The sequence below is a fragment of the Podarcis vaucheri genome (assembly GCF_965113315.1).
Source record: "Podarcis vaucheri genome assembly, chromosome: 1".
Classification (NCBI taxonomy): Eukaryota; Metazoa; Chordata; class Lepidosauria; order Squamata; family Lacertidae; genus Podarcis; species Podarcis vaucheri.
The window spans coordinates 35,830,402-35,848,719 of NC_138759.1; the positions used below are offsets into that span (position 1 = coordinate 35,830,402).

General features: G+C 45.4%; 1 protein-coding gene across 2 annotated transcripts in view; it reads left to right on the forward strand.

Annotated features, from left to right (window-relative positions):
- Positions 1–315: 315 nt before the first annotated feature.
- Positions 316–18,318, forward strand: part of EGLN3 (egl-9 family hypoxia inducible factor 3) — a 39,942-nt gene continuing 21,939 nt past the window's right edge. The window contains exon 1 of one of the 2 annotated variants that reach the window (XM_082213761.1): positions 316–993. In XM_082213761.1, the coding sequence (XP_082069887.1) occupies positions 385–993 (609 nt within the window). In that variant the 5' untranslated portion in view covers positions 316–384. Of the gene's footprint in view, positions 994–2,395; positions 3,385–18,318 lie in introns of those variants that run through there. The other variant, XM_082213762.1, reaches the window with a different exon arrangement.

Below are 18,318 nucleotides of genomic sequence, written 5' to 3' on the forward strand. Positions count from 1 at the left end.
GGGCACGTAACAATCCCAGATCCCAGTCTCTCCCTGCACGTCCGGCACTGCCCGGGAGCTTTTTCGTGCGCTGCGTTGGATCCCGCGTGTTCCCAGCGCGTGTCCTCGAGGGACGGCTGGATGAGGCGGCGAGAGAGAGAGAGGAAGCCAGGAGGGCGGGAAGGAGGGAGGCGCTGGGCGGGGGCGGAGGCGCCGCTCGCTCCCCGTGGTACGTGTGCACGCTCCCGAGCGGCATGTCCTCGCTCCTCGTATCCGGCGGCGTGTGGCGCGAGCATGGCATTTCCCGCGTGGAGCTCGGGCCCGGCCAGAAGCGGCATGCCGCCGCCGTGGTGAGGCGATGCCGCCCCGCCGGCCGGGAGCGGGAGCTGGTCTTGCGCGCAAACCATGGCCTCCTCCGGCGGGGAAGCGGCCCAGCAGCAGCCCCCGGCGGCCGCCCAGCTCCGCGGAGACTCAGTAGAAAGCATGAGGAGGATTTTCATCCACCACCCGCCCGGGAGCCGCCAGGAGGGGGGCGGAGAGGAGCAGCCTGCAGGGCCGGCCGCAGGCCCCCTCGGAGGCCTCTGGTGCCCCGCTGCGAGCCCGGCGGAGGCCCCGGGCGTCGAGGGCGCTTCGCCCTCCGCCGGCTCTCCGCCTGGCAGCAAAGCTCCTCTCCGGGAGCCCCGCAGAGATGCGCAGAGGCTAGTCTTGCGCTACGTGGTGCCTTGCATGAACGCCTATGGCTTGTGCATAGTCGACCACTTCCTGGGGCACAGGATGGCCGAGAAAATCTTCCAAGAGGTCCTGGCTTTGCACCTGAGTGACAAATTCCAGGACGGCGCCCTGGCGAGCCAGAAGGCGGGCGGCGGCCGAGCCATTCGCGGGGACAAGATTTTGTGGGTTGAGGGCAGTGAGCCGGGCTGTGAAAATATAGGCTACCTCCTGAAAAGAATGGATAAGCTCATCATGTACGCAGATGGCAAGCTGGGGCGCTACAAAATTAGAGGAAGACACAAGGTTAGTAGCTTGTAAGCCCCGACTGAAGTTCACTCCGGGCTCCTCCGGAGTTTCTGATCTCCCTCTCTTGCCATTTCATGTACTCTTCCGAGTCTTAACCACGCAATTCCTGGCCGCTCTGCTACCAGCTGCAACTCGGGCTTGGCATTTGGTCCATCCGCTCAGATCCTAACCCTAGTTCGATCGCTTTGTGAAACAACTTTAAACCGTCAAAATAAAAAAATTCCTTCCAGTAGCACCTTAAAGACCAACTAAGTTGCACACTTCTTCAGATACACATGCACACAAGTGTGCATGCACACGAAAGCTCATACCAAGAACTAACTTAGTTGGTCTTTAAGGTGCTACTGGAAGGAATTTTTTTATTTTGACTATGGCAGACCAACACGGCTGTAACTGGAACTTTAAACCGTGTAGCGTTCACAGCGTGGCAGCCCACGTGGGATTTCCTATATCCACGAATTGGAGAGGTAGTAGCGGGTGATTTTGTATGGCGGGGGGTAACCTCACTACGCTTAAAGACACGGTTTCCTTTTTTTGTTTTTCCCGCCTTCATCAAAAAGTTCCCTAGAGTTATTAACCAGGATTTGTGAGCTGCAGTTTCAAAGAGAACAAATTTTCTGAAACACTCGTGCGTGCATATGCATATATATAACCCCGAACATCTTACTTTAACGGCTCTCTCTAACGTTTATACAGTATTGGTAATTTCTGAAACGATAGTTATCTTGGCAGGCTATGAGAGTGGGCATATTTTCCTAGCTTTTAGGAGAAAAGGAATGAGGTTTAGAATCCAGGTGGTGACAAGTCAGTGAGTGCTTTTTAAACAAATCATCTGTGTTTCGAGAGGCTTTTGAAAGCCGGGAACTGGTATTCCGCACGCATGATCTTGTTTGCAAAGCGAATTCCAGCTCTGCAATATGTTTTGTCAGCAGATGACCAGGTGTGAAAAGGGGGGGAGGATGTCTTGAAGTGGGAGAGAGAGAGAAAGAAAAGAGGGAGATAAGCACTTGTAACCTCGCTCCCCATCCCTATAGCATTAAGTTGCCAAGAGAAACTCAACTGGCACTTAACGCCCTTATACCCCCCCCCTCCGTTTGTTTACATTGGCTTGTAGTATGTGACCGTAGTAGAAGCGTACATGCTGGGGGAGAATTCCTCAATGGCGGAGACCACACCCACTCCGAGTTGTAGGCGGCGCACGACGAACCATAAGCCGCGCCTCCTCCAGACACGCGGCTTTTCCTCTCCGCCCTCTCCCCCACGCCTTGATTCCAGCCGTGAACCCTACGCGGGTTGGACGCTTCCGGCGAAGCCCCGCCCTGCCCCCCTCCTGATTGGCTGCCCTCACGTTCCACAGGGCTGCGGGTAGGCGCGGGGAGAGATTGTCCCCGGGACGGGGCTCCACCCACGTGGCGCTCGCCGCAGAAGTAGGAACACATTCTGCACGTAGCAGACGTATTAATCAGAGAGGGGCCATCTGCTGCCTCGGTGAAATTGAAAGGAGTTTGCAGGACTCGGCACCAAAAAAAATTCAAAAAAAATTAGGGGGAGTGATCACATCAGCAATTGCGGGGTGTTCACACACTGGTCTCCCGGCCTTAAAGCTGGTAGAAAAGAGCTGCTTCAGCTTCCTTTTCCAGCAACTGCCTCTCTGCCAAGGTGCCGATCCCCCCGCGGTATTGGGTGGAGGTCAGTCCGCGGAAGGCGTGCAGCCACCGTTCACTTCATTAGCAAGCCTTGTGTCGCCCAGGGGTTGGGAGAACCCGAGAAGGTGGCTGCTGACTGCGCTGAAGACAAAAGTACGACTTTAGCCAAACTTTTGGGCACGCCGGTTTCTCTGACTAGCCGGACCCTGATTTGCTCTGCTCTGCTCGCTTCTCCCAAGAGTTAGGCATCGCTGCTGGCCCGTGTGGCGGATTCAGTGTGTTAGAATCGCCGATAGAAACCAGGTCTCCTGGCGCGCGCTCCGCCGCTTGGCTTGCGGCTCTTGACTTTCTGCTACAAGGGGCGAAATCAGTCGGGTTCATGAAAATGCCACTGGGACATATCATGAGATTAGACCTAGAGAGAATTGCCTTGGACTACATAGTGCCTTGTTTGCATGACATTGGTTTTTGCTACCTGGACAATTTTTTGGGCGACTTGGTAGGAGACTGTGTCCTGGAACGTGTGAAGCAGATGCATTATAACGGGGAGCTGCAGGATGGTCAGCTAGCCGGCAAGCGCAACGGCATCTCCAAGAGACACTTGAGGGGAGACCAGATAAAGTGGATCGCAGGCACTGAGGAGGGATGCGAGGCCATCAACTTTCTCTTGTCACTGATAGACAGACTGGTTATGTACTGTGGAAGTAGACTTGGCAAATACTATGTGAAAGAGAGGTCCAAGGTAAGAAATTCAAATGGGGGGAGATAGCTACTAACACTTCTAATGTAATGGGGACTTTTAATTAGGGAGCCATGCTTGAATGTTTGGGTTGTAAGGGGGTTAATATCCTTATTTGCTTTCATACTGATGCTGGGCTTAATATTTCCATCATAAACTGCAAAACACAAGTAAGCGATACCTGGGATGAGTTTTTTGATCCTCCACCCCAAGTTAAAATCCTAAAAAAGTTTATTGTGAATATGCTCCTTTGGACTCAACTGGATTTACTTACTGGTTTAAGAATTTTTCACTTTTTCAGTGCAGCATGTGAATGACTATAATTCACACTGGGGCAGCCAACTTGGTTTAAGTGAGATTATAACTGTAACTGGCCCTCTTGTCTCCTCCTAGAAGTGGAAATGCAGGATGTTGCATTTGTGAGGAATTTGTTTTTTAAAAATATTACTAAGAAGAATTCCAATATAGCATTGATTATACACCTGTAGAAGAGTTTCCTAGAACTACATTGGCAATTCAAAATGATTTTGAATGGTGCCAAAAGTTTGTATAAGTCCATTGCCTAATTGGATTATCCTTGCTTTCCTGTCACTTTCCACTAAGCTCCAGGTTGGGTTCTTGTGGTGGTCATATGCTGAGTGCTTGTCAGGCTCCTGAGCAGCTTAGCTTGTCTTTAGAAAGGTAATAAAGTTAATCCCTAATTTATGCACATATGTACCAGCAGAGGACACTGCACAGCTGAGTAAATAAACAAAATCCACAGCAATTAATAAATTAATTTATGCTGAAAAGTGACCGAAGTGTGGGCCCATGCATAAACTCCTTTTGGTTTGCATTGATCAAACTGATTGCACAGCTTCAACCTTCTGTTAGCAATCAGTTTCATACAACGTGCGCCTTTGCATGTCAGAAGTAAATCCTATTGAGCTCAGTGGAATTTCAACTTACTCCCTGGTTAGTGGAGTTAGGATTGCAGCTGTGGAAAGCGAAACATATCTGGAAGTGACAACAAAAATCCTGATTAATGGCCATGAGAGGACGTTCTGTAACAGTAGTTAGATTGGTTTCCTTCTTCCTTAGTTTCAGACTTCATTGAAATCACCAGATAAATTATTTCATTGCTTTTCCTTCCTTCCCTACCACTCAAGAGGTAAAGAAGTAAAATAATGTCATGCATATGTTCAGTTGAACAAAAGCAGTTTTGACAAAAGCCAGCACATTAGCTAGTTTTTGAAAAGTTATTCGGGACTTTCTTCCTCTCTTCTGTGTTGCTTATTATTCCAGCATCCTTCATGGTAATGAATGAATAGTTTTACCAGAACTCAACTTTAGGTAGTGACTAAGCCTACAGAAGTATATCTGTAACTCTGCTATAGGCTTAATTATTTACGGTGCAATCCAATGCTTGTCAGAAGTAAGTCTCATTGATTCAAATGAGGCATACTCCCAGGTACAGTGGTGCCCCGCAAGACGAATGCCTCGCAAGACGAAAAACTCGCTAGACGAAAGGGTTTTGCGGTTTTTGAGCTGCTTCGCAAGACGAATTTCCCTATGGGCTTGCTTCGCAAGACGAAAACGTCTTGCGTTTTTTGCAAGTTTGCTTCCTTTTTCTTAACACCATTAATACAGTTGCGACTTGACTTCAAGGAGCAACTCATAGAACACGGTGTGGTAGCCTTTTTTGAGGTTTTTGGTGATTTTTGAAGCTTTTCCAAAACTTTTCCGACACCGTGCTTCGCAAGACGAAAAAACCGCAAGACGAAAAAACTCGCGGAACGAATTAATTTCGTCTTGCGAGGCACCACTGTAAGTGGGTATGGGATTAAAGTCTTTGGGTTGTGTGCAACTAACTTTGAATTAGAGTAGACCCAGTGATCCATTGCTTTTAACATCAATGGGTCTGCTCTGAGTCAAAGTTGACTACAACCCCATGATTCACAAATAGGACTTGCAACAAAATATTGCAGTGTGGACTGGGTGTATTCAGAGTTCCAGACAACAATGGCCTTTTGCAAGACACTCCATTCCCCCCTGGTTTTGTCTTCCCAGTCAGCCGGTGTACCATGGCTACCGAGCATGCTCAGTGAGCTAGTTGGAGGTTTTCCCTCCTCTTACTTTTTTTTGGGGGGGGGGGATATTTTACATTTTTGTGTTTCAGCAAACCTTGGGACTCTGCTGAACGTCTTATGTTTTGATGCATTTTGGCTACAGTCTAATGAGTTTGCTATTAGCATATAGAATTCTTAGATTTGCTTATGTTTATCGCAGAAGTAGAAGTTAAACTGAGTTAAAAGTGATCAACCATCACGCTGACTGCTAGTAAGTGTAGCCACAATCTGTGTACAGTTTTAGCTATCTACGTAAAGCTGTCTTAAGGTGGTGATTGTAAGCATGCTTACTAGGGAATAAATCCCGGCTGAATTAAATAGGACTTGTAAGCAAAGATGCTTAGAACCGTGGAGCACAGGAGATGGAACTTCATGGGGGAATGAACATGGAAGAGAAATCATAACACACATTGCAGCCATAGGAAGTTACATACTGTATTCATGTTAGAAGCTGATTTAAGCCTCAGTCTTGAAAATAATCTCTGGCCACAACGATTCACACACTTAGCCAAGTCCCATTGAACTCAGTTGGACCCCTTCTGAGAAGATGTGCATAGGATGGCACTGTAAGTTTATTTATTTAATTGTATTTATATTCCACCACCTTCTCCCAAGGAGCTGATGTTGACACACATGGTCCGATCCCTCCTCCTCTAATCCTTGCCAGATCAATGTGAGGTGGGTTAGGCTGAGAGGCAGTGACTGGCCCAAGGTCACCCAGTGAGCTTCATGGCCAAGTGGGAATTTGAACCCTGGACTCCCGGGTCTTAGCCTGACACTCTAGCCAATATAACACACAGGCTCTCAGTTTAAGATTGTTGCTTTAGGCTGGAAGCTGATAACATACTTGGTGTAAGTCCCATTGAACTCAAATGAGGAAGGGTTATAGCTGTACCTAGGGGTTGATGAAACCCCTCCAGGGTCACAGACCCCAGTGTGTGTGTGTGTGTGTGTATATATAAATACAATATTCAACTATCTGGTGTTTGAATTCTACCACACTACCTGGAGTGCCACTCCCCAGCTCAGCACCTCCTTTTCCTGCTGAAGGAATCTGCCGGGATCTCCAGCATAAAAAGCTGCTGCTGCAGGAGGGACAGAATAATGCTAATATAGTCTTCGTTGCCTTTCCGAAGTTTTCTCACGTCAACTTGGTTTATAAAGTCTGGACTGACTCTTCTGTATAGGTGCAAGTGCAAGCCTAGTCGTGCCTACTCTGAAGTACCGTATTTTTCGTCCCATAGGACGCACCGGCCCATAGGACGCACCTAGTTTTTTTTGGGGAAAACAAAGGAAAAATTTTTTTCGTCCCATAGGACGCACCGGCCCACAGGACGCACCTAGTTTTTTTGGGGGGGAATAAAGGGGGAAAAATTCCCTTTATTTCCCCTCCAAAACCAGGTCGGGGAATCCAAACCAGGTTGGGGAACAGCGGGATGGCGGCGCTGCGCCTCCCCGCTGTCCCCCGAGCTTGTGGGGCTGCCTGATGTCTGCCCGAAGCGCGGGGCGTGCTGAAGCAGAGCGCCCCGCGCTTCAGGCAGACATCCAGAGCCTGGGGAGCCCGTAGGCTCCCCAGGCTTGCTGATAGCTTCCTGAAGCCTGGAGAGTGAGAGGGGTCGGTGCGCACTGACCCCTCTCCCTCTCCAAGCTTCAGCGAAAGCCTGCATTCGCCCCATAGGACGCACACAGATTTCCCCTTCATTTTTGGAGGGGAAAAAGTGCATCCTATAGGGCAAAAAATACGGTATGTCCCACGGAATATAGGAAGTGGCCCATCTAGCTCACTATTATTTGACTAACAACAGCTCTCCAAGATTTCAGGCAGGAGTCTCCCCCAGCACTACCTGAAGATGCAGACATATGCATTAGTTTTCAGTAAGGTTGATGTCAACTTTCCCAGTTGCATTATGCGTCCGCGTTTTGCATGTCACACAAAGTCACAAAGTCTTAGTAGAAGTAGAAGTGAAGAGGAAATCCCAGTCCGGTTGAAGGGAAGTCCTCTTGGCCTTTTGAAATCTTGACAAATCAAATTGAGGTGTTTATATAAAACTAGGACTAGCAACTAATCCTTATGGTAAATGTCTGCTACTCCCAAGTATTCAGGCCAAAGAAATATTTACATGCAGGCATCATTTCAGTCAGCAATTACATATGAGAGGTAGACAGCTTGAAACATTGTGCTGCTAAAAGTAAACACTACTGTAGTTCAGGGCTGCAGCTAAAACGCACAGTACCTCACAAGGTGGTAATTTCCACAAGCAGACTATCTAAAGTAGAATTTAGCACATGCGTGAAAGTTTAATCTCCTGTTCTCACCAGTGACACAGTGGTCCTGCCTTCCAATGTGTGCTCCATGCTATCTATATCACAGTTAGGTTTTCCTTCCCACCCCTTCCCTGGCACTACCATGCAATTTGTCATTGTTACTTTGAACTTTCAAAAACTCTGGACAATAATCGAAACAAGGTTTGGGTACTCCTCCCTGTCTCACCCCTTTCCTTCTCATGCTCTCATTCTCTATCTATTTATTTATTTAATTTCTATGCCACTCTTCATCTAGGGAACACTGGGCAGTTTACAATATAAAAACACAAAAAACACATAACATAGTAACAAAAAAAATAACACACACACGTTTAAAGGGTCATAGATGGTTTAATTCAGGCATAGGCAAACTCGGCCCTCCAGATATTTTGGGGCTAAAACTCCCATCATCCCAAGCTAACAGGACCAGTCATCAGGGATGATGGGAACTGTAGTCTCAAAACATCTGGAGGGCCGAGTTTGCCTATGCCTGGTTTAATTATATGAAGAAGGGCTTCAGATGATGATTGCAGGGTCTGGGTCAGTTCATATCGGTTACTCTAACCATAGTTTGCCATGATATTCATACTGGAGAAATGATGGTTTATGTATTGTTTTATTTATCTATGACATTTAGAGTCTGATCTTTGCCGAATGGCCACAGGGTGAAAATATATATCATAAAAACACAATACAACAATAGAAAATCCACAGCTACTGCAAAAGTCTTTGGTTGCCAGCAGAGTGTCAGTAGTATTGGTGTCGATGCTAAGCACCAAACTATGGTTTGAAGTCATGGTTTGAAGCAGGTTTGCAAACCATGGTTTGTTGGTTGATGCCATAGCTAAACATACTTGCCATAGCTCAGTGGTGGAGCATTTGCTTTGCATGCAGAAGGTCCCAGGTTGTGTCTCTGGTTAAAGGTTTTCAGGTTGCAGGGCTGGGGAAGATCCCAAAGAGCTGCTGCTAGGCAAAGTAAACAATATTGAGCTCGATGAGCCAGTGCTCTGAATCAGTACATGTCGCTTTTATGTGTTATGTGTCCATTATCCCATCATTACCATCAATTTACGTGGAGCTGCTTTGGAAAACCTGTTGGTTGATTCATAGTGGTTTATGTTCATGTCCACAAGTGTGTCTAAGGCTTGACCTGATAAGAAAACAATCTTATTCAAGACTGTAGCTTACTCCTTATCATTGTTGAGTATTGGGAGCTTAGCTTTGGTGAGCTATATCTGTGCCTTTTCTAATTCTCAAGGCTTACTAACCCATTTTACAAACCTTTGCATTGCTCTTTTGGCATATTACAGCAGGAAAAACCTCACTGCGCCTGTGGTACTGCAACTATACTGTCTTTGACACTATACTGTGCAGCTGTTGCAGTACCCAGCACATGTGTGTGTACGTCCAGAGGTTGTCTCCAGTGATGTTTCTCCAGTGACAGAAGGTACTTTGATCCAGCAGAGGCTTCCCTCAGCTGTAGGAGGAGGCTGGTGATTTTCTCTAATTCCCCTAAGCATTGCCCCTGTTCCAAAAACATGGGATGCTTCAGAACAGCATGGGAGGTGGTGCTAGGGATTGTAGGGGAGCAGGGAATCTGCAAAAGTCACCTTCTTCACTGGTGTGAGGGGCACCATTGAATGCATACCTTGGAAATAGGCACTTAAGCACTTGTTTATTGCAAGTTTTTTTGTACTGCCTTTCACTATAAACATCCAAAGCATAGCAAGTCCTAGAGCTAAATGATCAGTGCATATTTCTGTGGACATAAAGATATTTTGTTCAAAATCCGAGGTCAAAGCTTTCTCTAAGTGGAAAGCACTTCCACCAAAATGAGATAATGAGGATATAGAAAGGTAGAAAGTTTCCACCCCAGAGAATATTGAGCAGCAGTTTGTCTTCGTGCAAAAAAGCCACAGAGTGTTGGCACAGAGTGATGTCCTTGTGTAAGAGACCAAAAAAGGGGGGGGGGCTGGCATGACTGAAAAGCAGGGTGTAAACTGTTGCCAAGACCATTGATTTAATCACTTTGTATGTATTGTGCTCATTTTTAATCTAGTTATTTTTACCTTAGGACAGAATTGTTAAGTTGTTGTTCATTGGACCTCTTCATGTGGCTTTACAATTTTTGTATACATTTTTAATCTGTTTATTTCTATCATTTCATTTGTTGCTTGAGGATCAAACATATTAAATGAAGAGCAAGCTATGAGTACTGTCCGGTAAATAAATAAAGGTGATTGTCTCAAACAAGCAATCCTTCAATTCATATCTGAAGGGGTACTGGATGCTTCAAATGCCCTGCCGAACATTTGAATGAATTCTCAAGCAACATCTGTGTTACAAAGGCCTGCTTTGTTGGCAGTGCAGATGGACTTGAGGTGAGCATGATGCACACATTCTTGGTCAGATCTGTATCGGCATGTACCTGAAATGACTCTGGCATGTGAGAAACAACTAATGCAGCATTAAGTCCTGAAAGATCCCATAGCCTCTTTGTGGTAGTCTACTTCTGGTACTGCTCTTAATATTGTCTTGAAATGGTTCCTCTGCTGTCAAGGTACAGGAAAAGTAATGAATATGCAGAGGGCTGGATCTGAGAAACCTGGCTGCCTAGCATGGCGTGATAAAGCAGAACAGCCTCTGCCGCTTGCACAGCTAAGCTGGAAGATTGGAGGGGAGGCAAAACCTTGCTGCATACTATGCTGCGGTAATTTTGTCTGCCTGCACTTTCAGCTGGTAGAGTAGGAAGGTCCACAGTGGAGAAGTGATGCTGGCTTGGGTCCCATTGAAATCAGTGGGACTTCACTTGCACATGACTATCTTTTCACGTTTGATGGTATCTAAGTGCGACTAAAGTGCATCTAAAGCTATGGTTTTCCCAGTAGTGATGTATGGAAGTGATAGCTGGACCGTAAAGAAGGCTGATCGCCGAAGAATTGATGCTTTTGAATTCTGGTGCTGGAGGAGACTCTTGAGAGTCCCATGGACTGCAAGAAGATCAAACGTATCCATTCTTAAGGAAATCAGCCCTGAGTGCTCACTGGAAGGACAGATCCTGAAGCTGAGGCTCCAATACTTTGGCCACCTCATGAGAAGAGAAGACTCCCTGGAAAAGACCCGATGTTGGAAAAGATGGAGGGCACAAGGAGAAGGGGGCGACAGAGGATGAGATGGTTGGACAGTGTTCTCGAAGCTACTAACATGAGACTGACCAAACTGCGGGAGGCAGTTGAAGACAGGAGTGCATGGCGTTCTCTGGTCCATGGGGTCACAAAGAGTCGGACATGACTAAATGACTAAACAACAACAAGTGTGACTAGCTTAGCCTGGTTCCAATACATAATGACTCTGTTTCACTGTTGCAGCTGTATTTATCTCAGTTAAGGAAGTCAGGAACTACTATTACTATACATGAAGTTACATAAAAAACATGAGTTCCAGAAGTGCAAACTTATTCCTGTTCTGGGCCTGAAACATAAGAAGCAGCATGATTTATTACTGGGTTGTTGAAGTACCGCCTATGGAACTATAATTGTTTATTATAGGTTACAAAGGATTTTGATGATACTTGCATAGCAGCATGCTTTGCAATTAGTTTACAATGGAACGTCTGATGAAGACTGCCATCCTGGAGAAATATGCATAATTTGTCTTTCTTTTTTTCTAATGAAATGCACATGTTCTGGCCTAATGGCTGGGCTCAAATCTGTTCTCCTGGCTAACTGTCAGCATGCCCAGTGTTCATCAGACTGAGTCGAGAGCCACTGGAATTGTAAATACAACAGACAAGTCATTTTATGATACCGGACAGAGGAATTCAGCTTTGGCAGAGATCCTGGAGCAGTTGCCATAGTTGTGTGTCAGAGCTGATCTTTAGATCTATGTTTATCAAGCAAGATTAGTTAGCCTCGTTGATTATATACAGGAATAGGGTTTTTGTCATCGTCTTCTCCTTCTTCTCCAAATATTTGAGGCATTAAAACTCTCTGCAGTTTGACACACCATTATTTTTCCTCACTCCAACTGCATTCTCAATTCTTTTATGTAACAGGACTCCTTTTATACAACTGTATTCCACATACAGCTTTCCAAAGTAGGTCTTGGGTTTCTATAAGGTGATTTAGAAGGCAGGGCTGGGCTTACCATTTGGCTGGCCCTTCTCAGGGGCAGATGCTGAGGAGAGAGAGGTGCTGGAGGACTGGGTGGTGTGTGCCACAGGGCTTGCCTTTCCCCCATAGCTAGCCTGTTGCCTTCAGGTGTGGTGGAGGATGCTGTCCCATTGCCAATGTTGGAGTAAGATTCTGCTGGTCCCATTGGTTTCTATACGTAGAATGTGGGAGGAAGGCGTCTTTGGGAAGCAAAATGCCTTTAGCCAGTTTTGAAAGACTGTTTGATTTGGATACAGGAGACATATATACAAAATTTTGAACTGCTATGAAGTTGTGTTCAGCACAATGCCAGTATGCATGGTATTTAATGTACATTGCATAAGCAGGTTTCCTGCTCCATAGGCTGGACAGATAAAAAGAAAATGGGAAGAGAAGGCAGGACAGTGAGAATAGCTCAGTTGGTAGAGCATGAGACTCTTAATCTCAGGGCTGTGGGTTTGAGCCCCACATTGGGCAAAAGATTCCTGCATTGCAGGGGGTTGGGCTAGATGACCCTCATGGTCCCTTCGAATTCTATGATTCTAAGGGTAGCAGGAAAATATGTGCAAATCCACTTCGATGTACCCAGACTTGATTTCAGATGTTTTGAGACTACAATTCCCATCATCCCAGACCACTGGTCCTGCTAGCTAGGGACCATGGGAGTTGTAGGCCAAAAACATCTGGAGGGCCGAGGTTGAGGAAGCCTGTTCTATATTCATGACCTAGGAGTGAATTTCCATCATAAGAATGAGTCTTGGACAAATGTGCTCCTCTCAGCTTGGCCTTTCTCACTGGTTATTGTGGAAGATGTATTCAGTTATAATTGTACAAGGATCTGTACATTTGCAATTGAAACGATGAATGGATATAATCCACATACATACAGTGGTACCTCGCAAGACGAATGCCTCGCAAGACAAAAAACTCGCTAGACGAAAGGGTTTTTTGTTTTTTGAGCTGCTTCGCAAGACGATTTTCCCTATGGGCTTGCTTCGCAAGACGAAAACGTCTTGCAAGTTTGTTTCCTTTTTCTTAACACCGTTAATACAGTTGCGACTTGACTTCGAGGAGCAACTCATAGAACGCGGTGTGGTAGCCTTTTTTGAGGTTTTTAAAGACTTTGGTGATTTTTGAAGCTTTTCCAAAACTTTCCCAACACCGTGCTTCGCAAGACGAAAAAAATCGCAAGGCGACAAAACTCGCGGAACGAATTAATTTTGGCTTGCGAGGCACCACTGTAGTCTGTATACTAATTTTAAGGATAATTTGTTCTCTTTAGATTTTGTTCCACGGGCACAGAACTACTTGGAGGGCACACAGTGAAGTTGTTGTTGTTTATTGAATTTAGTTAGTATCCGAACAATCAGATTTGGTTAATGAAGAATGCTGTTCCAGAAACATTTGTGTGAACCATGATGGTACACGAGCCTGTCACCCACTTAATGTGAATGAATGAGGGCAGTGGTGTAGAAGAATCTACATTGCCCAAATATAACCATCTAATTTCAGGGTGTGGCCTCCCCAACTTGCTCCATGTCCACCAGAATGTTCCTTGAGGATAACTAAGTCACCAAGAGTCGGACACGACTAAACAACAGCAACAAGTCACCAACTGTCCCAGCATTCTTGGTGCCTACTCCCACCAAACCATGCATGGACCTTTTATTACCATTCCATCTTATTCTACTCAAAAACATATGCCCCCCCCTATGATCTAGGATATAGAGCAGTTTAAACATACTCACTGCTCTTTCTTTCTGTTCCTATTGGGTCCAAGCTATAGGTTGCCTAGGTTGCTTCCGCTGAAGCATGAAGTCACTGGACTATTTCTAACTGCTTTGTTTTAAAATCAGGTTGTTAATCAGGTCCCCTAATCGGTCACATTGTCATTGACGTTGCCAAGTCTTCTTTTCTGCTTCCTGTAAAAAGGTATTGTGTAAATTGCTTAAACTGTATGTGACCTTTTCCTGTGAACTAAACAGAGAATATGCCTTTTGCTCTTAGTCATCATAGACTCCTGATTACTTGTAGAAACTGAATTTTCATATGTCCAGGAGAACATCATTATGAAAATATAATGACAGTATGTTTCTAAATCCACAAGGAAATGCAAATGCAAGGGGGTAGATGTGCAGGGCAGAATTTTCAGGGTGAGTGCATCTGCATTTCTTCCTTCACTCCCTTTCCCCAAGCCATTCCCTTAGCCACGGTCTTGGTAGTCTTGTTTCTAGTTTTGGAGCTCAGGTGGTGGGGGGCTAGTTCTTCCAATATCTGTGTTTGATACACCACACAGCCCTTCCCAACAGTCATTGGCGGAAGGAGGTTGTGGACTCTCATTCACTGGAGGTTTTCAAGCAGAGGTTGGATGGCCATCTGTCTTGGATGCTTTAGTTGAGATTCCTACATTGCAGGGGGTTGGACTAGATGACTGCTTGGGTCCCTTCCAACTCTACAATTCTATGAAGGGCTATCAAGTATTTATTTTCATGCAAACTGTCCCAGGTATTCAGCCTTGTCAACTCCAGACAGACCTGGGAGAAGTTCATTGTCTGAAACCTTGGACAGTTTCCGAGTGTACAGAGTAGCACACTTACATGTTAGTAGAATATGATTGTCATGCACTTTTAGCCTCAGCCATTCTATGACATTGCTCCTATCTGTGTCACACACTGTGTCTGTAAAGAAACCCTCATGTGGGTGAGCTGCTTCTCAGTTGAGGCTCCACACCATTGGGGCATCTTCACAACCAGGTGCTCTGATCATGTGGAGCCCCCTACTCCTAGGGAGCTCATATTTTGGTTTTTGGTTGTTGCAGGAAGCAGGGCTGATGTCAGGGGGTGTGGCTAAAATGTGGCTCTGCTCCAAGTCAACATGCCATTGAAATCCGCACAAGCAATATGTGGATAGGTCTAATATTGCTCTGGGTGGACTAGTGGCCTGATCTGGTATAAGGCAACTCCCTATCCCTGTGTTCCAAAACCAGTATAATTTGCTTATATGTTTTAATGCAATTATTTTCACCTCCAGAAATGTGTGGTTTTTTAAAATGAATAATGCATTAAAAATGTCCCTAATGAATGGAAAGGCATGAATGTTCATTACACTGATTGATGCAGGCAAGTGCGTCTGCTGAAAGGCAAACCTGTTTGTTTGCAGAAGGAATTCCAGGTGTCTAATTGAGTTAACAATTTACTTTGGTATCTTTATTTCCTTCTAGAATCAGCTGCTTCAGTAAATGTCATTCTTCAAAAGCTTATGGGCAAGAGGGAATGAAAACGCCGGTCTTGCTAGGGGCTCCAGTTTATGCATAGATCTTCCATCTTGGGTCAGACAGAAAATTAATCGTATGTTAGCAGGAAGTTAAATTAATGAATAGTTCTGCTATTATAGGTTCTGATTTTGCAGTCTGTGTTAAAAGTATGGATGCTGTTGGCAGCTTGAATGGAAAGCTGTGCCAGCCCTGCTTGCATTGCTTTGCATTGGTGTTCCTGTACCTATTGCCTGTATTTTGCTTCCTAAGCTCTATGTCCCTGATCAGCAACCCACAGCCACTTCTTGTTCTGGAACCCCTGCAGAAAACACCCACTCCCTGTCTGAGACCCTGGAGAGCTACTGCCAGTCAGTGTCAGTGGTACCTTGGTTCTCAAACTTAAACCGTTCTGGAATTCCTTTGCTAAACCAAAATGTTCCAAAACCAAGGCGCGCTTTCCCATAGAAAGTAATGCAAAATGGATTAATCCGTTCCAGACTTTTAAAAACAACCCCTAAAACAGTAATTCAACATGAAATCTTCTATCTAACAAGACCATTGATCCATAAAATGAAAGCAATAATTAATGTACTGCACCCACACAATAATCAATCAGTCAGTCATTGCCTGAACTGGGTTCCACACAGTCACAAAAACAAAAGAGACACAAAAACGCAAAATAAATAGCAAAACCAGACAGACCTCATTGTAACACTCAAAACAGAAGTTTGGAACTCAGAACGGAAGCGTAGCACTCAAAATGGAGCACATTCGGCTTCTGCAAAAAGTTCACAAACTGGAACACTTACTTCCGGGTTCCAAGTTGTTTGAATACCAAGGCGCTTGAGAACCAAGGTACCACTGTACTGAACTAAATGGACTAATAGTCTGACTTAGCTTCCTATGACAACTTTTTTTTTTTTGGCAACAAAAATACTTCTTTAGTTTTGTTAATTAAAATTAGATATTATACAAACTAGTAGTGAACATGCATGCATTGTAGTTTGCATAAGTGGATGTAGGCACACCCTTAGCTCACTGACTTTGATCCAGAGAAATGTGCTATTTGGTTCCCCATTACTTTTGCCTTTGTTTTTCAAACAGTGATATCTTATGGGCGGTGCTGCTGCTGCTGTTTGGAAAACAAAATCTGCACCCCCTTCCCATTTGGGCCAACCTCTTCTTCTTGCTCTCACGGACGTGCTGGAACACAGGCATTATTTCGTAACAGGTTTCGTTGAAACTGCTGCGACTTCCTCCCATGTAAATGGGACTTAATTCCACTTAATACGTGCTGGATCAAGGTCTGGTGCAAGCACTCAATTTGTAGCAATGAAAGCAATTTTTTGGTTATAAAAACCGATTACTGCCAGCTAATATTTTCATCAAAATAATCGCTTCGCTGATTGCAGTGTTTAGTTATGACTGTGTGCTTGGCGGCATTCGACTTAAGACTAGATTCTGCTTTATTGCCTGAGATACATATAGGTAATGCTGCTAATTGTATTTGCAATAGCGCCCGGGATGTAGTATAGATGAGGGGCTGCATTGTAAGAAGCACTTCACAAAGAGATTGGGAGATAGATAGGCAAGCCGGCATGCTTTGTGCTCACGGTCTGATTCTGTGAGCATTTAAACAATTGTCAGACACTTACGTATGAAGCAAGGCCTTGATGTGATAAGCTCTACCTGGCCTGGGGGGGGAACTTCTGCTTGTTGAGACCTTGGCTGATAGCAGAGCTTCTTGAAAGTTCCCGTAGGCCTTCAGGGGACTCTCCTGTGAAATGTGGGCTTACGTGGCCCATGGAAACAAAAGATGAATGTCGTAAGTAGGAGCTTCATTCCTTCTTACCCACATAGTGTAGTCTAGTCCATTTTGAAGGTTCAGTTTGCTTGGGAGGATGAGGCATATCAGTCCTTTTGGTGCCATCGTGAAAACCCACCCCCAATGTACAGGCCAAGAAGCAATGGTTCAGAAGAAGCAACAATCAGCACAGAGTGTGCTGTTCTAAAGCAGACTTAGTGCAGGCTCCAGAGTTCAGTGAGCTATAATAACTGCTGGCAGTTTCTACCGTGCTTCTTGTACCAGCACCCAACTCGGCTGTTTCAGAGCAATTGGCTTCTTTAAAAGAGGATTAGACAAAAGGATAAGGCTATCAATGGCTGCTAGACACAATGTTCAGCTTCTGTTGTCAGATGCAGGATGCTTCTTCTGAATGGTAGTTCCTGGGAATCGCAAGTGCAAAGAGCACTGTTGCAGGCAAAATTCACCAGGTGCCAGGCACATTTTGCACCTGGCTGCCAGCCACTTGTGACCAAGTGAAGATGCCCAGACACCAGGATGGTGCCATATGGAGGTGCATGCCTGGGGATCCTTGGATCTTGACTGTTTTCACACACTAGCAACACCTCCTGTATAATTATATCTGCACAATCAGAATGAATTTCAGGAGCCCCAAAGTCTTATTGAAGAATACGTACAGCTTTCAAGCCATCAGGCTCAAAAATGGCAACGAGGCATTCCGTTTTGGCAATTGTAACCCTGGTTGGCTGTTGCGAGAACAGGATACTGGAGTTAATGGGCCATTGGCCTGATTCAGCAGGCTCTTACGGTGTTTCTTCAGACTTAGCCCCCTTTGCATCCCATATCGCTGGTCAGTCAAGCTGGCCTTGGGCACTCATTTGAATTGCCACAGTTCCATTTTCTTCCGAACTCAAAGGGGAGAATGGGAGCCTTTTTCACTGGACTCATCTTATATTAGGAATATGTGGGAGAGATGCCCTCTCCACCCAAAAGAAGAGCTGCTGGATCAGGCCACTGCCCCTCTGGTCTAGCATCCTGTGGGCAGTCTTGTGGATGCTTTGCTTGACTGCTGCTTGTTCTAATGTGATATCTCTCTTTTTAACCTGAGGTATGGCCTGTTCTCAAGTGCACATGTAGCGTGAGCACATAAAACATAGTCGTCTTTGCTGTCAGATGGTGGCAGCATCTCTTCAGGGTCACTGTCCAAAGGACAAAATACGTGTGTGTGTGTGTGTGTGTGTGTGTGTGTGTGTCCATTGGCAGGGGGAAACTATGTTCCTTCTTGGGTTGAGAGATTAATCCTCTTGCTTTCTTCGT